This window comes from Mirounga angustirostris, unplaced genomic scaffold (genome assembly GCF_029215605.1).
Source record: "Mirounga angustirostris isolate CCGP_5_RB_7025 unplaced genomic scaffold, mMirAng1.0.hap1 SCAF_15, whole genome shotgun sequence".
Lineage (NCBI taxonomy): Eukaryota > Metazoa > Chordata > Mammalia > Carnivora > Phocidae > Mirounga > Mirounga angustirostris.
Window position 1 is genome coordinate 81,603,270 of NW_026991723.1, and position 21,824 is coordinate 81,625,093.

The window sequence follows — 21,824 nt, forward strand, 5'->3', positions numbered from 1 at the left end:
AGTTCAGAAGTCATGTTGGAAAAATAACTGTGATTCCCTGAATTTCTGTATCCTACCATATCAAACGAAAGTTTACATATTTAGAATATTTTAGAAGAAGTACCTCTTTTAATAGGTTTTTTGCAAATGAAACCTCTCTTGATTCATAATTTTTCTGCATATGAAAGGACAGAACAAGTAAAGTATAATATAAAGTTTTAGGGGGGTTATATACATGAAGTATAAGTAAGGAGTTGAGTTTTTCTAACTGATCTAAGCCAGTTCATTATCTACCTATTCAACGTATGTTTACTGAGCACTTACCATGTACCTGGCACTGTAATTATACTGGGAAGACGTACATATTGAGGCATAGTTCCTGCCCAGCTTGGAAGCAGCTGTGGGTGTTCCCATGCCTATGGGGGAAGGTTGTATGGAAAGACTGGGGACCAGACGGCCAAAGGCAGTTGATGGCGGTGGGATGTGACAGCTGAGTTCTCGGTCATTCAGGGAGAAGCTTCAGAAAAGGGGGTTTCGGAGACTTGAGATCAGGTCACTTCAAAGTAGAGATTCTCCCTTTATTGCTAACTTTAGAAATGGAAGAAAATTTCATTTCTTTATCCAGCTCTTTTATTTACCTTGACCGTTCCCTTTGTACACCAGACCAATTCCAAATTATTTTTGGCTACTTTATTTATTTATTTATTTATTTATTTTTAAGATTTTATTTTTAAGTAATCTCTGCACCCAATGTGATTTACAACTCCCAAGATAAGAGTCGCATGCTCCACCAACTGAGCCAGCCAGGCACTCCTATTTTTGGCTATTAAAAAAAAAAAAAAATCAAATTCCCCATGTCTCAATTACTGAATACAGTGAGCTAATAGATCTGGAAGAAAATTCGAAGTAATGTCATTGGATGGAGAGTTGAGGTGCCCGGAGTCTCCTCCTAACTTGGCCAGTAATCGGAAGTATGTGGGCAAGGTCCTCGCTCCCTTGTTCTTGGCTCTCAGGGAAGACCGCATATGTGTGGAGGGTCCCTGTATACATACGGAAGGAACTGTACTTGATTATGTCAGAGATCCCTTCCAGCTCCAGTAGTCTGTGGTTAGAGGTACCATTTTAAGAATTTACTATTTTAAGCAGTGGTTACACTGTTGTATTCTGTGTACAGCCTCCCAAAGGGATGATTCATCTGCATGTGGACTTCCGGTTTGTCTTTTTGACCTTATGGTAACACCTTAAGTCCCTGTAGAGTTAAGATCATGTTAAGATGAAATGGATAAGCTTTTTAGGTACTCTCTCAAAAATCAAAACAAAACCTAGAAAAGTAAAATAGGTGTGCAGTCATTAAACCACAAAGTCTAGGGAGGAACTTGAGGTCAAGAATTGGCCCTGTGAATCCAAGTGAAGTAGATTGGCTTTGGTCAAACGTGAAATTCTTTGAAAATGTCAGAGGCCTTTTTTCATGAATTCCACATTGTGATGTCAAGGAAAGTAACTTTCTTCCACACTGCTTTATTTTATCCTTTAGGATTTCATAGCAGGTGTAGTTATACTGTTGCTTGAGGTGAGGTGACCCACACCTTGGGAAATCAATGTACCATTGTGCCACCTAGCCCAGTAGAGAGCAAGACTGTATCGGAGAAGAACCTGAAGGATGTCAGGTGGGACAGCAGTGCATCAGCTGAGTGATGACATCAACTCAGCCTTGTTCGGAGGATTTGTGCATTCTTACCTTTATATAATAAGTTCATATGATAAGGCCCCTTGCCTGGGTGTCACTGTGTGCCAGGCACAGAGCCAGGGCATTGTTCATGTTATCTCATTTAATCCTCTGTGAGGTTTAGGTGCCTTGTGGTCTTAGATTACAACATGGAGATTCAGAGAGGTCAGGATTGTTGGCCCGGGTCACATGGTTAGTGGAGCTAGAATTTGGACTGAGCTCTTTCTGACCCTAAAGCCCATGCTGCCTTTCCTAGAGCACCTACCAGCAGAGACTCATTGCTCATTCCAAAACGTGAGTGAGGTTGGTGTGAATGTAGATGCGAATGAGTTAAATTTATTTACTCATTCCAAATCGGCACTGGTATATTTTGAGTGTAAAATGTCAACTGGAATTTTTAATGTATAAAATCTTTCATCTGTCTTTACACCAATCTTTGCACAGACCAGCCCCCCTCCCTTGAGGATTTATTGTGGTTTTGATCTGTGTTGCCTCAAACCATTGAAATCTTTTCAAAGAAGCAGAGCTGTTTTCTTTTTATTTTTTCCTTCTCTTTGCTTTTCTTCCCTCCCGCAGTACACTGGTACTAGGAGTGGACATAGTTTGCTATTCAGCTTGATCAAAGCACTCTACACCAATGTAACTTCCTGATCTTACTGGTAACAGAACTAAATGTTTCCATGTTCTGCCAAGATGGGTTGCCAGTTATCGACAGAGGGCTTGCATCTGGTAATAATTATTTACTAATTCTGTTTACCTTTTGATCTGGTTTTCAGTGTACAGCTGCAGCTGTCAAGGCTATAAGAGAAAGTGGAATGAATCTGAATCCAGAAGTGGAAGGGACGCTAATTCGGGTACCCATTCCCAAGTAAGTTTGGTTAAAATTCACATATTTTGGTGGAATAGGGTGGTTGTCCTTGGAAGGAAACCAACACATCAAGATACTGTTAGGCTGGTAGCATACCTTACCTGTACTCTCATTCTGGCAAACTCCAACATCTTTTGAGATCCAGTTTACTGATTCAGAAATATTTATTGAGTGCCTACTATGTACTAGGCGCTGGGAGATGCAGCAGTAAACCTGCAAAGTCCTTGTCTGTGCATGTGTTCTGGTTGGGAAGGTAGGACACAGGGCGCCTGGGTGGCTCAGTTGGTTAAGCGACTGCCTTCGGCTCAGGTCATGATCCTGGAGTCCCGGGATCAGGTCCCGCATTGGGCTCCCTGCTCGGCGGGGGGTCTGCTTCTCCCTCTGACCCTCCCCCTTCTCATGCTCTCTGTCTCAAATAAATAAATAAAATCTTTAAAAAAAAAAAAAGGTAGGACACATAAATAGAGTCATTCCAGATAATGAAATGCTGTGAGGAAAGAAAAGGTGCTGGGACCCAATAGAGCAACTTGATGAGGGTGATGGTGGAGGGATAACTTCAGCCTGGGAAGACTCTTTAAGGAGGTAAGATTTTTGCTGAGCTGAATGGTGAGGAAGAGCCAGCCTCAGGGAAGAGCTTTTCAGGCAGAGTGAACAGCCAGCACAAAGGCCCCAAATCAGAATAGACCTCAACACTTGTCATCTCCAACCCATGCTCCTTGAAGAGTTATTTTTTTACATTAGTCCTTGTTTGTTGAAAAATTTGGCATTAGAACAGAATATTGTTAATTATATAAATAGAACTTAGAGTTTTGAGTGAGTAAAAATGTATGTTTATTTTTAAATTAAAAAAGAAAAGAAATAACAAGACCTTGGCATGTTTGAGAACGCGAAAGCCAGTGTTTCTGAAACTCAGGGAGGGCGGCAGAGAGAGTGGTAGGAGAGGCTTCTCAGGCTGTGGTAAGGAGTATGTGGGCTTTACTCTAATTGAAATGGGAAACGACTGGAAGAGTTTAAGCAGAGCGATCTGATCAGATGTTGACTTTTTGAGGGTCTCTCTGGCTGTGGACTAACAAATGGAACATGGGGGGACAGGGTAGACACAAGAATAGTCAGGAGTCAACCGTGATGGCCCAGGTGAGTTAGGAATCTTCGAAGATTCCAAACCTGTGAAGATTCCAGAGCAGGCAGATGTTTCTCCTTCTGTCATCTTGTCGCCTAATTATCTTTAAGTCCCTCTTCCTACACAGTGCCTCACAGACAGCAGATCCCAAATCAACATTGAATTAATTCATTTAGTCATTCAACACATATTTATTAAGCACTAACTACATGCCAGGCACTTTTCCTAGTGGCTGAGCCAAAGCAGTAAACAAAATAAACAACAAAAAGCTGCTGTCCTCCTGGGCTTACCTTCTAGTTGAGTAGGCACAGTAAACAGAAAGACAGATAAATACATGATGTAATGTCGTGTGATGATAAGAACTATGAAAAAGAATAAGAGGGGTGTGGGGATAGGGAATCGGGGGGTTTTATTGTAGATAGGAAGGTTCAGAAAGGAAGTGGCTTTTTTTTTTTAAAAGGACTTATTTATTTTAGAGAGCGAGAGAGAGCACACATGGGGGCGGGGGCAAAGGGAGAAGGAGAGAGAGAGAATCTCAGGCAGACCCCATGCTGAGCGTGGAGCCCGAAGCCTGAAGTGGGGCTTGATCTCATGACCCTGAGATCATGACCTGAGCTGAGATGAAGAGTCAGACGCTTAGCTGACTGACCCAGCCTGGCGCCCCAAAAGGAGGTGACATTTGAGCAGAGACCTAAGTGAAATTAATGAATGAAGCCTCCAAGTAATTAGAGGGGAAATAGGGTCTTTTTATGCTACACATCGTCCTGTATTTCTTTACATATATTACCTCACTTCTCACACAATCCGTTTATTGCAGGTATGGAAATTTAGGCTCAGAGAGGTTAAGTAATATCTCTGAGATCAGTCAGCTTATGCTAAAGCTGGGACCTAAGCCCAGGTTTCGTTGATTCTAAAGCCCCATGATGTACCCATGCTAGCAACAAGAATCAATCCCAACACTTAGAGTCCACTAAACTTTTTTCCTGCTTTATGGCCAGAAAGTGGCTGTCTTATTCCATTGTGTTCTCGGTGTTCTGTAAGTCAGAATTAACACTGTGCTTTGAAATCTGTGAATTTGGAGCAATATAACCTAGTGTTTAAGAACCAAGTAGACCTGAATTCAAGTCCAGTACCTGTTTGCTTGGTTAGTTCATTAATTTGCTCAGCAAATTTTTACAAATGGATCATGTGTCAGGCTCTGTGCTAGGGGCTGGGCATATATGAACCTGATGTTTGTCTTCATGGAGGTCACAGGCTGTGGCCAGGCCCCTTCTTTATATCATCTACAGCTTATCTGTGGCGTTTACTATTACCTACAGTTTACAGATGAAAACATTAAAATTCAAAGAAATTAAGGGACTTGCCCAAGATCACATGGGCAGTAAGTTGCAGTCAGGATTCGAATCCTCAGTTTTTCTGTTACTAGAGTACATGCTCTTGATCCTGCACTGTCTTTATAGATGGGTAATCCTGGAAAGTGCTAAGTGTGTTCATGACATCAGATGTAAGACTTGCAACTGGAATGGATAGTAGTCAGCAGATTTGTTTTTTAGTTCCCGTTCTTTTGTTTGTGAAATCTTGGAAAAACCACTTAACCTCCTTGAGCCTCAGTTTCCTTGTACACCAGATGAAGAGATTATTCTCAGTGGCCTGCCGCGTCCCTCTGGAACTTTAAAATTCTCTGGATGCTATGAATTTATGCTGCTAAATGCTCATTGCTGACTCATTGCTGACTTGGATTCTTCTGAGAGTGGCCCGGTTGTGTATCATATTATTCTTTCAAAGATCCAGTTGACATAATGTGCACCTCTGCAGCCCTACAGAGTTAATGATTGCCCTTGTGCATTTTATGTAAGTTTGAAGGATCAGTGAGTTTTACTTAAATTTCCAAAGTCTTGGGGATCTGTTACATTGTATTTTACATTATTTTATGTTGGTTAATGGGAGTAATCTAAGAGAAAGTTGACGGACCGAAACCGTCTGCTCCTGCAAACCTCATTTTTTATATACTTACTTCCCTTTGACAAGGTGGTAAGGTCATGAGGCCCCTTACTGAATTATACGTTTGGTAGTTTTCCAGATAAAAAATGAATGATCTGTTCTTCATTATGGAGGCAGTGTCATATGAGAGGATAAAGGTTGATTTAGACATAAAGAAGGACGAAGGTTTTTATTTGGTTTTGGCAGTGACTTCCATATGACCGTGGGCACGTCACCCTAGCAGCCTGCTGCCTTCTAGTTCCTTACTTGTAAAATAAGTGAAATAATACATAATGATAGGTAGAGATTTGGTGGGATTAGTAGAGAAAATAGATTAAGTCGTATGATCTCCTTAGAGGGAAGAAATTATATAAATATAAGAAATCGATATTATTTCAGTAAACTTAATTTTCTAGATAACATAATTGTAGTTTAGGAGAAAGGAAGAAGTGAGGAAGGGAACTAATATGTTGAGTACCGATTATGTCTCAGGACCTGGTAGGTGCTTGAGCTACGTGGGGAAAGTATCATGGTTAAATTTCTGCCTTGGTACCACAGAAGCATGCAGTTGAGTTCATCCTGTCCTCCTTTTTAGCTGGGTGCCAATGGCAGCTGTCCCCACCTCTCTGAGACTCAGGGAGGTCATCTGTAAAATATTCATAGGACCTGCCTTCTGTGGTTTTTGGGAGATTTCAGTGAGATAATGTACACAAAGATTTTGATGCTTAGCCAGTACCCAGTGAATGCTAGCAAATGTTCCTCCATTCCCTTTCATAAATAGGCAAGAGCACCATTCCCTTTTAATGATGAGGAAGCTGAGATCCAGAGAAGAGGGCTGTTGGTTCTGGGTCAGATAGCTGGTAATTGGCAAAGCTGTGAAGAGGAAAATAATACGCCAAAGCTTCTATTAGGAGGTTGGGAGGTGTGAGGGAACCAGAAGCATCGGAGATATATTATATTCTGAGCATCAGATTCTGATTATAAAATTTCAAGTTTAGTTCTAGGAAAATTTGCCTTTCCTGATCGATCTTGATTCTTCCTCTGCCTAATGATCAGTCTGCAAGTTTTCTGGCCTTAACTCTGGCTGCCCAGAGCTAAGTTTTATTTGCAGTTGCAGCAGATCATGGCTAGGACCTCGTCCTCATTATACTCCTCTGATTCTTAGATTCTTATTTAAATGAGTCAACGGAGTATGTGGCTCATACTAGAATCTGCTCTGATCCTTTTGGGAAAGAGGGAGAAGATAAATCCTAAGTTGGCAACAGGTCAGGCTTGGAGTCCTCTTTCACCGCCTCTGGGACTGCAGCCCCAACTGGCTGTGCCCAGGTTCTTCTCGTGGCTGTCCTCGGTACAGTGACACTGAGCCTCAGAGGCTGGCTTTTGTCTGTACCCACGGGCAGTGTGTACAGCTTTTGTTTTCTCCTCTGGCCAGTGTTCTTTCATCTAGAGAAGTCAGCTTACTGGATAGATTCTTTGATCATTCCTGTTAATGTTTCAGATTCAGTGAAACCGTTCCTTCTACTTTTTCTTTCCTATCTATGTAATCCCATTTGGGGTACTGTTTATTAATCACCTGCTCTGCACGTGTAGTGCCTGAGGGTGCTGTGCTGGATGCCTTATAGTTTCTCCCCGAATTCTCACAACACTCTGATGAGGTCAGGAGACTGTTCTTATGCCTGTTTGACCGGTGAGGTGCCTGAAGCTCACGGAAGTAAACACCCATCATCAAAAGCTGTAAGTGGCAGAAGCAGGATTAGAACTCAAATCTTTTTGGGGCGCCTGGATGGCTCAGTTGGTTAAGCCTCTGCCTTCGGCTCGGGTCATGATCCCAGGGTCCTGGGATCGAGCCCCACATCGGGCTCCCTGCTCGGTGGGAAGCCTCCTTCTCCCTCTCCCTGCTTGTGTTCCCTCTCTCGCTGCCTCTCTCTGTGTCAAATAAATAAATAAAATCTTTAAAAAAAAAAAAAAAGAACTCAAATCTTTTTTTACTGCCTTTTTCCCTGTTCTGGTCTCCTGATGGCAGGTCTCTCTGGAACATCACTCTTTCACTGCACTGAGTGAAGTGATCGGGGACCCTGAAAAGTTTTGAGCAGGAGATCTTTTTCATCAGGCCAGATTTCCGCCCTGACCCCATTCACATCTTTATTATGCCCCCAAACAAGCACACAGACCCACATTCCATTGCTCATCAGTTTACCAAATTTCAGTGAGAAAACCACACAAAGTAGAATGAGGCTGCTTGTTGGAGAGTGCTGACCTCATGTCTGCCTTTAGAGAAACCTGTAAGGAATCATGAATTCACTGAAGAAATAAAAGTACGTGTGATTGACTCACTCCCTGCTGAGGTTGCATTCTTCCTTGATTGTCCCCCTCTGTCGTTATTTTTCATCAATGTCCGCATTGATTTTATTTTAAATAGAATTAAAGAAAAAATTAAAATACCTCCATCCTGTTCTCCATGGGGAACCACTCTTAGCACCTTGATTTCCTAGACTTTTTTCTATGCAGATTGAAACACGTGTCTCTATCTCCTCCATTTTTCCTGTAATGATAAGGGATTAAATTACATACACTGTTCTGCACTTGTTTTTTAACTTAACAATGTGTCATTACTCTCTGATGAGAATTCCTCCGCACTCTTTTTAAAGGATGCATAGCAGTTGCATTTTACGCACAGCATTAACTAGTTTGCAGTTGTTGAATGTGTTGGTTGTTGAAAGTTTTTCTCTTTTACTAACTGTGTCATAAGGCTCTTCAAGGTTTGCTTCCGGTTCTACTGGGAGTAGGAAGTGGTAGGGCGGGGGGACTGTAATCTGGAAACAAGGGAACGGGGGAGCCTTAGTACAGCTGTTGCTGCTTGATTGTCTCAGTGCTCGTTTGCAACAGTGGGCTGCATATTGCTGAGCTTCTTAGCAACGTGGACATTTCAGAGCCAGACAGCCATCTGCAGCGCACCCAGGTGACCCTCTAGGGCTGCTCAGATCCCCACTGCTTTACTCAGTCTATTGATTTAAATGTTAAATTCATCCCAAAACACCCTCATAGAAACTTCCAGAATAATGTTTGACCAAATACCTGGGCACCCTGTGGCCTAGTTAAATTGACACATAAAATTCGCCATCATACTTTTATAGACTGTTATAAGGATTTTGGCTTTTGTTTGGAATGAAATGGGAAGTTACCGGAGGGTTTTGAGCTAGGGAGTGACATGATCTGAGTTAGGTTTTGAAAGGCTCATACCGGTTGCTCTTTTGAGAATTCTGCCATAGGAAGGCAAGGATGAAAGCAGGGTCCAGTTAGGAGCTATTGCAGTAACCCAGGCATGATGATGGCCTGGATAGCTTAGTAATGGTGGAGTTGGTAAGAAGTGGTTGAATTCCAGATACGTTTTATAGAAAAAGCTGCCTGGATTTGCTGGCAGGTTGGTTGTGAATTTAGAAAAAGAGGACTCAGAGATGCCTCCAAGGTTTTTGATCTGAGCACCTGGAAGGATGGAAGTGCTACTCACTGACAGGGCAGATTGTGGGAGGGCCAGTTGGGGGTAAGCGAAGGACAGGTTTTGTATGTGTTTATTTTGAGATACTGTGAGATCTAAGTGGAAAGGTCAAGTAGGCTGTTTGATCTATAAGCTTAGAGTTCAGAGGACAGGTGTGGGCCAGAGAAATCTGGGTGACGTGAGCCTATAGAGGAGGCTGTGAAATTAGGTGAGATTATTTTATAGAGTGATGTAGGTCATGAAGAGAAGGGGTTTGGCCTTGATGGTCCACTTCAAGATTTATGGGTCAGGGAGGTGAGGAGGAGCCAGCAAAGGAGACTGAGACTAAGTGGCCAGAGAACCCGGAAGACATAGGTCCAGGAAACTGAGCAAAGCGGTTTAAAGAGAAGGGAGTCATTGGCCATGCTGAACATGGCCGATGAGTCCAGGGAGAGAAGGTGTGAGAATGATCACTGGTTTTAGTGACCTGATTTATCCACCACTTAATCTCTAGGTATAAAGGAAAGCACAAGGGCTTTGGGGTTCAAATCCCTGTTCTGTCACTCTGTGTACGTCAGCTTGGGTCCTATGAGAAGCAGATGCCAGGACAGAATCAGATGTGTAAGAGGTTTATGGGAGGAAATGCCTGTGATAGAGACAGAGTACAGGTCTGCCACCAGTGAAGAAAGGAAGAGTTGGGGATTGGGTGGGAGGAGACCCCCGGCAGTGCACCTCTGAGAAAGTCACCCAGGCTGAAGGGGCGTTCCTGAGTAGATTGCCTGTTAAAGGAGCACCTCTGTCATGTATGGCCAGTGCCTAGCAGTCTGGGGAGTGTGCCCACTGCTTAATTATTATAAGCCTCAGCTTCCTTATCTGTAAAATGGGAATCATTTCTATGGTTGTGAGGAGTAATGGGATATCCTATGTGGTACTCTCAGTGTGGGGCTTGGCATGTCATAGATACCTAACCAATTTTAATTCCTTTATCTTATAGTATGTGGCACTAATTCTCCTAATAAAAGAGTTCTTGGAAACATTATTTTTCTGATTATTTGGAAGTGAGACCAATGATATGTTACTTCTGTTTAGTGATTGCTCTTTTGGTCCTTAACTCTCTCCCTCTTCCTCACCACCTCCCTCCCCCAACCTCATGTTCATTTTTTTCTATCTTTTCCCCCACTTTTAGGGGTGGGAGGAGTTGCGTCATGATGTTGTAATTATTTTGGAACTTCAATTGCTCAGGAATACTATAGTTTGATTGTTAGTGAGCATTCAGTTTGTTCTTTGAATGTGAATTATGGCAAATAAGACCTCCTAGAAGGTATATCCTGAATAAGAAAATCTGAGGACCAGTCCTGGCTGTGGTGTGACGTTTGCTTTGTGTTTTTGGTGAGCAGAGGGACCTTGGCTCTTCTTAACACCCCCAGCCCACTGAGCTGCTTGGCAAGGCCTCCCAACAGTCAGACAGTTGCCATTGTCAACTCCCACTTTTCCTTCGGGCATCATCGGGGATGATAGACCTTATGCCCAGGTAGGCTCCTTCCCTCAGACTTCATTCTGAGGTGACAGCATGGAGGAGAATTCTACTTAGGCTCGGACCATGGTGTTTCACCAGATTCCAGTAAAAAGCCCTGTGTTACAGTTCTCGTAGCCCAAATCCCCTTTCCCAAGTACTTTTCCCCCACTATATCCTGACATATGGTTTCTCATGAACGATGACCAGGTTTCTTCCAGGGAGAGCAAGCCAGGTAAGGCAAGGTAGGATGGTCCCCAGGCTGAGTTCACCAGGGGCGGGGAGCCACGGTGCAGCCAGGGAAAGGCAGCATGGAAAGCTGGGGGAGCCAAGGTTACCGTCAGAAAAACCGTGAAAAGGAAACCAATGAAGAGAGCTATGTGACCTTACACTGGTTATTTCAGTTCTCTGAGTCTCAGTGTCCTCATCTGTAGAATGGGATAATAGCCACATTTACTTTGAGGCAGATGTACTGGGGGACACTCCTGAGACGGATAAAGGGGAGGGGGAGCAGGAGTAGAGGGGAGAGCCTTTGGACCGTGACACAGGCCGGACACCCGTGAAGAGAGGAAATTCAGGCAGTGAGGGTGAATGTTAGTTTTTAAGTGGTCGCCGTCAAAGTACCCGGTGTCACAGAGCATTCCTGTGACCTTCCCTGCGTAGTGATTGCACACGGTCGCAGGGAGCAGTGTCAGCGCTGCCGATCCCCAGGTGAGGAAATGGGCGTGCCTCCCGTCCTGACGCTTTCCGTCCAGGAGACGAGCACTGTTCAGTGACAAAAACCAGAGAGGCATAGGACCTTCTTCAGCAGCTTTACTGAGATACAAGTCACCCACTTCAACAATTCAGTGGTTTTTGGCATATTCAGAGAGTTGTGCCACCATCACCACAATCAGTTTTCGGACATTTTTCATCACCCCAAAAAGAAACTCTGTACCCCCTAGCGGTCACTCCCAGCTTTATCGTCTAACCACCCTGCCCCACTTGGGATTGCTGTAGGCAACCACTAATCTGCTTTCTGTCTCCGTGGATTTCCCTGTTCGGAGCATTTCATAAAAATGGAATCACACATTATGTGGTCTTTTGTGCTGGCTTTTTTCCCTTAGCATAATGTTTTCACGCTCATCCATGCTCTAGCACGTGTAAGTACTTCATTCTTTTTATCGCCATATAATATTCCATTGTAGGGGCATATACCACATTTTATTTATCCATTCGTAAGTTGCTGAACATCTGAGTTGTTTCCACTTTTTGGCTGTTAGGAATAATGCTGCTGCTGTGAATGTCATTGCACACACTTTTGTGTAAACATATTTTCAGTTCTCTTGGGTACATACGTAAGAGTGGAGTTGCTGGGTCATATGACAGCTCTTTTTAACTTTTTGAGGATCTGCCAGACTTTTCCACAAGGGCTGCACATTTTACACTCCCACCAGTAATGTATAGGGGTTCCAGTTTCTCCGTCTCCTTGCCAACACTTGTTTTAGTTCATTGTTATTATTACCACCATCCTAGTGGGTAAGATGTGGTATCTCATTATAGTTTTGATTTGTATTTCCCTCATGATTGCTGATGCTAAGCATCTTTTCATGTGTTTGTTTGGCATTTATATATCTTCAGAACAATGTCTATTGAAGTTCTTTACCCATTTTTTAATTGAGTTGTTCTTTTGTTAAATTCTAAGGGTTCTTTATATATTCTGGATACTAGACTTCTAGATATATAATGTTCATCTCTTCATTGTAAAAATGATACACATTTATTGCAAAAACTCAAATCCTGTAGAAAAATAAAAAGTTTTTACTGTTCCCCAAATATTCTTCCATGAAATAACTTGAGGGGCTTGGTGTATATCCTTCCAAATTGTAAAAGATGCATATACAAACCTGTATGTGTATATATATTTAAGTTTACATAAATGGGATTGAATGTCTGCTTTTTTTTTTTTTTTAAACCATGCCTGTGTACATATCTTCATGGTGATCTCATTGTTTTGGCCACTGCAGAGAAATACTCTTTTGAAGTGGGTATAATACCGATAAGGAAACTGGGGCATCAGGAAGTTTAATTTGTTCAAGGTCACAGATTAGTCAGCAGAGGAGTCATTATTCAGATCGAAGCTGTCTGCTTCTAGAACCCATGTTCTTGCCACAATGTCATGTTGTTCGTCGGGCTGCCGACCGGGAGCCCGTCTTCCAGCTCTGTGGCCTCCTCGTCTAGCTGCTGTGGGGTCTTGTGAACCTTTACCTGAGTAGTGGGTCTGATGTGTGCATTCCAGGAAACACCCTTTTCTTATACAACCCCCACACAAGCAGACCTTCAGCAGTCCCGAAAGGGACAAATAGAGAAGAAGGCCTAGGGACTTCATTTGGGCTGGGGCAGCCACACACTGCATTTGAGCAACTGCAGTCGCTTTTCCAGCCCTTTCCTTCTCACCGCCTGCTTGCCACGGCTACTTGCTCAGGGGCACTCGTTCTGCTGGCTGGGTTCCAGTCCCTTGTTTCTTCCTGCCTTCCAGGCCTGCAAGGGCCTCCGTGCACTGTTAGGGTGCCTGCCTCCTCCTCTACGGCGTGGCTTCCCACCCAGCCTGCAGCTTTTCAGGCGCGCCTCCTGCTAGTTCAGGATCCACATGTGTGAAACGAGGGCTCCCTCCCAGCACAGGTTCTGGCTGAAACACGTAAGAAAGTGCCATCAGGAATCAAGAGTGGAGCATGGACAGAGGAGAAGGTGCCATCAACACCTGTGCGAAAGCTGCATCCCAGAGGACAGGCTCCTCTCCTCCCTGTCCTCCCCGCTTTGTGTCCTGCACCTGTCTGCAGGATGCGGTAGCTGACTGCTACAGGTCAGATCACTTTTCCATTGCAGTCCTCTGTAGATTCCCTTTCTTCTTTCTCCCCACTGTACTTGGACTTGTAGGGGAGCTGGAGGGGTAGTAATGAACTATATATCTAAGCAGGCCTTAATGTAAGAGCGGTGCTGTTCTTACCACTTCCACTAGTAAGAAGAGCTGCTTCGGTTTGTCCAGCACCAACAAGGGAGGTCTAGAATGCAAGGGTCAGCTGCACGGGGCTGTGAGGATTCACGGAGCTAATGCACGGAGAGTTACCACCTCAGGGCCTGGCACGGGGAAAGAGCTCTGCAAATATTAGGTATCATTATTATTATTGAATGGGAGCAGATGACATCCGAGTCAGATGTGTAGGCAGACGCAAGTGGGCCCTTAGTGTGACAATAATAAGATTCTTCCATGTCTCACTGTGGTGTTTTATTTTCTTCATGGCAGTCACGTTTCATTTTATATATTTACTGGTTTTTCTTTCACTAGAACATGGATAGGAGTTGCTCTGGCAGTTTTGTTCATGGCTGTATCCCTAGCCCCAGAACAGGGCCTCCCGTGTAGTAAGAATGCAAAAATGCCATCAGGGTTTATGGGCTAAATGAATTTGCACTTATCGTATGCACACTGCTATTCCAGGTGCTGTTTGTATTCACTAATATATTCATAACAATCCTTTGAGGTAGGTAAATTATTACTCCTCTTTTAGAACTGAAGAAACTGAGTCCTAGGGGAATGGGGTTCTTTGTGCCCCATGTCGCACAGTAAGTGGAGAAGCAGGCTGTCTTTCTCAGAGCCAGGGTTTGGACCCCCCTCCCTCAGTAGGAGACATCACCAATATTTTTATTACTGATAGCATTGACAGCTTTCAAATAGTTAATATGTACATAGGCAGAGTTCTTTAACCATCTGCCCATTTGCTCCTGACACTCACTGTGGAAGAAACGTAACATTTTGTATTACTCCCCCTTCATTTGACAGTTGAGGAAATAATAACAGATAATGTTTATTGAGCACACTACCATGTGCCACACATGTATTAACTTTGAATCCTTACAACAGTCCCATTAAGTTAATGGTATTATACACATTTGACAGATGGGAAAATTGAGGCAAAGAGGTAAAATTACCCACCCAGGGCCATACAGTTAAGACGTGAGAGATCTGAGCCTCAAACCCCAGCAGTCTGGCTTCAGGGACTGTTCTCCTAAGTGCTTCAGTAGATGTCTTCTCAATTCAGAGAGGACAAGTTACTTGTGCCCAGTCACCCAGCTCGCAGGGGGCGGAGCCGGGTTTGGAAACCAAGTCTGCCTTCACCACCAAACCTGTGTTTTTTCTTCTGTACATGAGAGCTGAGGGAAGAGTTACTTGCACTCATCTTTGCACTTGGGTTTCCGTCCCACTCGAGTGACAGGGAAGACGTCGGCTGACTTAATCAAGGTCACTCTGCTAAGAATGTGGAGATTTGAGCCCCGACCTCAGCCTCCTTTATCTCTTCATCCTGCTGGGCTGTACTTCAGCATGGTATGTCTGGCTTAGCCAGGCTTTAAGAGTCACAGGACTATCGTCTGAAAGCGGGGGGGCCAGTTGTGTCCTGAGAGAGAACTAAAGTGACTGCGGGTGGTAGAAGTCCCTGCAAAGTGCGGTGTGATTTCCTTTGGGCTAAAAGGACACCTGATGTCTTTATGAGAGATTAGTGTGTGTACAACAGGGCTGGTGAGCTGGGGGTGGTGGGGGTGAGGAAAGAGGGGAGGGGGGAAATTGTATACCTAGAAGCATAGGAAGTCTGGCTGGGCTATACAAACAAAAACATTTCCTTCGGGGCCAGTGGCCCCAAGGCAGCGGGCAGCGCCCACCAGCGAACAATGAAGTCAGGCCTGTGTCTGCTGCTGATTGCAGGCTGATGCTCCTCCTGGGGGGAAGTCTCCCAGAAGCCGGTGAGGAGGTGGCGAGGTTTGTCTCTGTGGAGCTGTCAGAGATGTGTTTTGATGGGACGTTCCCTGGAAGTGCAGCTTTCTTCTCCCTCAGCCTGTCGCCCTGTCCTGCTGGAGGAGAGCGCCTGCCACCCCCTTCCCCCACCGCCTGCTCTCCTGTGTTCCCCTTCTTTCCCTCTCTGCTTACCATCCATTCAGCAGCCCAAGCTCAAGCTACTAAATCCTTTTGATGGTTTTCTCCCTCGCCGTTCACTTCCTGTTAGTACCCCCAAGCCCGGGAGAGTTTGTGGTGAGAGTAAGAATGCAGCCACCCAGTAGTGAGCTTCTCTAGTGCACACGCGCGGCGGCGTGCCAAGCCCTTGCTACCACCGTTTCACTTAATACTGGCTTCTGCCCTCTCAGTAACATTCTTCCTGCCACTGTCTACGCGAAGAACCAGTTTGGAGAAGTTGAATAGCACGCTTACGGTTCTGAAGCTGAGAAGTAGCAGAGCGGGGGTGGGGGGATTCCAACGTAGGTCTTCTTGGCTTTGAAGCATGTTTTTTCCACCTTTTAAAGTCCCTTCTAAGTAACCAACGATCCTTTTGAAGTCGAGCGTCTGACATAAGTGGGTTTTACTGTAACTGCCAACGCTGAGCATAGCTTCCTCTGATATACACCTGGTGAATAGCTTTGTCCATGTGTCCCATTCTCAGGGAAACAATAGGAAGTATCACTGCAGTCTGGGGGATTCTCTGCTGTGCGAGTTACCATCAGGGCATGCCCTCTGCTTATTGTTCATGGGAACATGCTCAAGGAATTTTTGCAGGAAGGCCCCCATCCAGGATGTTACTGGAAGACCTGCCTGGTGGAGTATGTACAAACAAAGTGTGACCCTGCCAGCTCAGCCAAAACCCCTGCCTTATGCTGGGAGGCTCTCTGACCCTAGCGGAAAAGGCTGCTGTCTTCATCATCCAGCCAAGAAGCTGTTACAGGGCGGCTCCACAACCTCCCAGTTGTGCCTGCCTAGAGGCCCTTGGGTAGACTTTTGCCAGGAGCTTAGATCTCGTTTGTACATTGCTATCTACACAAAATACAAATCTGATCATGTTTCCTGGGCCTCACTCAGACTCATGGGACTCCATGTTGTTCCTAGGAATAATCTACTAGGACTCTTTTAAACTTTTTTATCGTGGTAAGAGGTACATAAAAAATTTACCATTATTTAAAAATGTATAGTTCAGTGGTGTTAAGTACATGTACATTGTTGTGCAACCATCTCCAGAACCCCTTTTTCATTTTGCAAAACTCCAAGTCTATACCATTAAACAATAACTTCCCATTCCCTTAACCCCCTGGTGAGCTCCCGGAAATTGCTATTCTACTTTCTGTCTCTCTGAATTTGACTATTCTAGGTACCTCGCAGAAAGTGGAATCATACCATATTTGTCCTTTTGAGTCTGGGTTATCTCACTTAGCATAATGTTTTCAGGATTCATCCACGCTATCACATGTGTCAGATTTCCTTTCTAGGCTGAATGCAGTTGCACTGTGTGTATACATACCACCTGTGTGTCCGATCACTTGTCGATGGACCTACGAAGCCTCAGTGTGACATTGAAGGGCTTGTGTGCATACTCTCACGTTTGTCAGGCTCACCAGCCTCCTCCTTTGGGATAGTCTTTCTTCTCCTTCTGTCCTCAGCCTCACTGCCTTTTTCAGTCCCTCAGAGAGCAGTACCCACCTTCTGACCTGGAAAGATGCCGTTACGTTACACAGACCATTCCCGCAGGTGGAAATGATCTCCCCCAGCCCCTCCACTCTTACACAGCTTTTTTTTTTTTTTTTAATGTATACCCTCTTCTTTTTTTCTTTTTTTTTTTTAAGATTTATTTATTTGACGAGAGAGAGAGAGCGCATACAAGCAGAGGGAGAGGCCAAAGCAGACTCCCCACTGAGCAGGGAGCACTACTCGGGGCTTGATCCCAGGACCCCGGATCATGACCGGAGCTGAAGGCTGACGCTTAACTAATTGAGGCACCCAGGCGCCCCACCACTCTTACACATCTTAATTTAAATATCACTTAGTTTAAATGTCCCCACATTTTGTTCCTGGAGTCCCACAGGGGACCTCGGTCAGACTCCCCTCCCCTGCTAATTATTTTCATAGAACTCTGTATGTCTTTATTGTGCTTATTAGAACTGTAACTTATTGATCAATTGTGCACGTGTTTGTTTAATGACTGCCTCCATTGCTAGAGAGTAAACTCATGTGTTTAATGCTACATCTCTCAGGGCTGGCACATAATATGTGCCCAGTAAACAGCTGTTAATGAAACTACAAACTAAATGAATGAATTAGTACCGAAAAGAGAAAATTTCAGGGCTACATGGTGGGAGCATTTGGATTATAAAATGTACACGAGTTGTTAAATTTCTAGTAGGATCTCAAAAAGTCATCTTGCTGAAGCATCGATTGTTTGCCCTGTCATTTCTCTGTTGATCAAAACCTCCAAGAATAAACTCTTCATTACTTGAAGATGCCTCAGTGAGTGCCAGCACATAAACAGCAGCAGCAAAGGCAACTGACACTCTCTGATTGCTTATGCTCCTCCAGGCTTTTGTACTGTGTATGCTCCACCTAGTCTCTCATGGAATCCTCACAAGAACTCTGAAAGGTAGATGCTGGGTTTTTTTCGTTTGTTTGATTTTCCTTTCTATTTCCAGATGAGAAGACCAAGGCCCAGAGAGTTTAAATAACTTGCTTGAGGTCCCTCAGCCAGCTAGTGGTAGGCCCAGAAGTAGAGGGGAGTCAGGGTGGACTACACTTTGTAAGCCCAGGAAAGAGCACCACCCCTCCCCGAGTGCCCTTCCCCTTAACTGGAAGAGCTCTCTTTTCATTTGTTTTATACATTTATAAATGGAGTGTCTGCCATGGTTTTCTTTAAAGCCAGAGTTTTGTGGCTAAAGAAGAATTTGAAAACTCCAGGCCTGCAGAACAAATTTGACCTTTGCAGCCTCCTGCCCTCCTGCCATTTGATCTCCCACCGTGCTTCTGCCTGAAATGCCCTCTCCTCTCTTCTTCAGTGGACCAAAATGCTTCTAAGGCATTTTCCAGATCTCAAGGCAGAATGAGTTGTACTTTTCTGCTTGCTCCTCCTGCGGAAGGCCCATCCCTCTGCCCTAGAGGCGCTCATACTCTTTCTAAGTAGTGGCTGATGAGTTTGTCTCCACCACTGGGCTGAGCCTCTGGGGAAGTTAGACCAGGCCTGCTTTCTCTCCGGAGCTCCTCAGCCTGGCCCGGGATCTGGCACAGAACTCAGGGGCCTCAGCCAGTGCTTGATGAATGAATGCACACCAAGTGCAGAGGCGGGTGCTCAGAACCACCCGGCTGAGTGCAGAAGCCTGAGAACAAACTAGCGTGTACTCAGAGAACCCCATGAATGTGAGACAGAGATGATCAGATGTATTAATCACTGGTTTGGAAAGGAATTAAAATACTTCCATAATATAGTATGTTTCTTTTCTAAAACAGATGTGCCCTCGTTGTTTCATAAGGAAGTAGTTAGGTGTATTTGATTAAAACATTCATAATTGTTATCATTTATTCAGGGCTACTATATGCTGCTCTCTTTATTGGTACTTTGTGTATGTGTTGTGTCTGCTTCTCCCCGTCACCCTGTGAGGTGTTTTTATTGTCTTCATTTTAGAAATGAGGAATCAGCTTCTGAGTACTAGACATAGGAATGCAACAGGTCTCGCTGACTTCATACCAGTGCCTTTCCATCACCCCAGCTGCTCCTGAACTTGTTTTTGAGATACCTTTCAGCCCAACACCCTGAACCAGCATGCATATTCCCTTCCCCCCAGCCCTCTCTGTGCCCGCCCCCACCCCTGCATTCTGCTCTCCCATTTCCTTAGATTATTGCCTCTGTACTTGCATTCTGAAACTGAAATGGTTTTTTTTAATTTTTTTTATTCTTATGTTAATCCCCATACATTACATCATTAGTTTTAGATTGAAACTGAAATGTTTTTGTCACTGTCAATAATTGGATACTATTATGTGTGGAAACTGGTGTTAATAGTATACTAATGTCACCTTTATATTAATAAATACAAAATAATATGTTGTATTAAAGCCAAATTACATATATTGTGATTTTGTTTTCTTTATACAGCCTTTTACAAAACTCCTCTAAGATTTTTTTGAGTCCCAGTGTATATATTTTTTAAAAGATACAGTTTTTTCTTCATGTAAAATGTAAATGTAACAATGTAGTGAAAAGGAAGTTTGTTAGATAAAATTTTTTATCTTATTAAAGGTTATCTAAACAGTGGGATATCTATTTCAAATTATATATGAAATATAAGATTGAAATAGCTCTCTTTAGAGAAGTTTAAGAAGTTTTCTACAGACTTAGATTAATTTCTTTTCTGTCCCTCCTAGTATTTCAGCGGGATTAAGTTTTTTGAATCAGTGGATCAAGTTTTAATTTTCCTGTTCCTTCCTTATACTGACCTATGCTTTAGCAGAACAAAAAAGAGACCTAAACATGTCGGCATGATTTTTGTTCAATGAATTAAAAACCATGAAAGTAATAAGATCTGATCCAAATCCCTAAACTCCTGACATGGCGGTTTTGTCCTTTTCAGTCCCAAGATTCATAGTACTGACTTGGAAAAGCTTTCAGTGTGGAAGCAGCGGTGATGGCAGCAGTGCATACTTTATTTGAAATAGATTACAAGGGGTGGGCAGCACAGAGGAGGGGAAAGCACGCAGGCCAGAGAGATCTGGATTTGCATCCCAGGCCTGTCACTCAGGCCCATGTGCAAGTTGCTCAACGTCTGTGAGCCTCAATTTCCGCACTGGAAAATGGGGGGATGAGAATCTAGCTGGAAGAGATGTTGCGAGGGTCTGTGAGGTGCAGTACTTACAGTACTCACCTGGCAGAGGTGGGCTTAATAATGGCAGTAATCAGGATCATTTCTATTTCGAGAATACGTTCAAAGAGCTGAAACCAGAAGGATTGATTTATAAATGCAACTGTCCGCTTTGTCCTCAGAGCTCATCTTTTCTCAAAATTCTTTAATTTTTTTTCTCATTCTGTCAGGGAGAAAAATAGCAGGTAGATGCCACTAAATCTTTTAACACCTGCTTGTCACTGCTTCACACGGAACATATACCCAGAACGTGGGCTCGTCCTCACCAAGTAAGAAGCACACTGATTTGAGGGTCGGGAACCATATGCCAGTGATGTCCATTTCAGGACCCAGGGGGCAGGGGAATTTTGTCATACTAAGAATGTTGCCATTTGAGACAGGTCAGCCTGGGTTTGGCCCAAACTTCTTGGGCTTCATTTTCTTCATCTGTAAAATAGGGCTCAGGATCTTGCAAGACACTTCATGATACGGCTTTCCAGCCTCTTTTCTTGTCACTCTCTTGTTATCCATGCTCCAGTAATTCCTCAAATGAAACATAGTCTCTTTACAGCTTAAAGCCTTTGTACGTGCTCTTTCTTCCTCCTGGAAGACCCCCTTGCCATGCCAGCATGGGCAACCTGCACTCATTCTTCAGATCCTAGTGTGTGTATTAGTCAGGACAGGTGGGTTATGCTGTAGTAACAGGCAGCCCCCAAGTCTCCGTGGCTTAGCACAGAAGTCTGCTTCTTGCCCAGGCCGCATGATGGGCACTGTTGATCATGGTCGCTCTGGGACCCACGCTGATGGGCGCCCCATCTCCACTTGTATTGTAGCCAACAGAAACAAATGTGGCGGAGCCCACACTAGCTCCTAACGCTCCTGCCCCTAGGTGACCCCCCTCATTTCTGCTCACAGTTCATTGACCAACGCAAGTCGTGGTGCCACACCAAACTTTAGAGGGGAGAGGAAAAAAATGCCTTCTTACTGGAAAGAATAAGAACCAGAACACTAGTGAGCAGACCCAAACACTCCCGCATTTAGGGATGATTTCTTCAGGAGAGCCTCCCCTGCTTGCCGCCTGCCGGAGTTCAGACAGTTCCTGGCAAGTTAGCAGAGCTGCTTTAGTGCTCCCGTTGGCGCCTTGCACGTCGCTTCCCTTGCCACGGTGTGTCCCACACTCCCGTTGTAAGTGCCTCTTTGCTCACCTGTCTCCCTGGCTGAACTCCCTAAGAGCCGAGCCAAGCTCAGTCAGTGTTCACCGTAGTACCCTCGTGCCCGGCCCTGGTTGTGGTAGGTGAGTAGCCCTCACTGTGTAGAGGACGAAGAAACAAAGGCGGAGCCAACTCGCGGGGTTACTTTGCTGGGTTGTTGTGATGAGCAGAGGTGAAACAAGAATAAAGTAAGTGCCTTGTGTGGTGGGAAGGGCCAGCTTAGAAGGTGCTTGTGCTGGGGGTTTGTAGGAGGCCCTCCGTGTGCTCGTGGTGGTGCTGC

The 21,824-nt window shown here is 44.4% G+C and overlaps 1 protein-coding gene across 5 annotated transcripts in view; it reads left to right on the forward strand.

The window, feature by feature from the left end:
- The window catches only part of MRRF (mitochondrial ribosome recycling factor), an 80,096-nt gene that overhangs the window by 19,811 nt on the left and 38,461 nt on the right, over positions 1-21,824 (forward strand). For all 5 annotated transcript variants that reach the window (XM_054509409.2, XM_064579664.1, XM_045883081.3 and 2 more), the window contains exon 5: positions 2,482-2,573. In XM_054509409.2, coding sequence (XP_054365384.1) covers positions 2,482-2,573 — 92 coding nt within the window. The remainder of the gene's footprint in view (positions 1-2,481; positions 2,574-21,824) is intronic.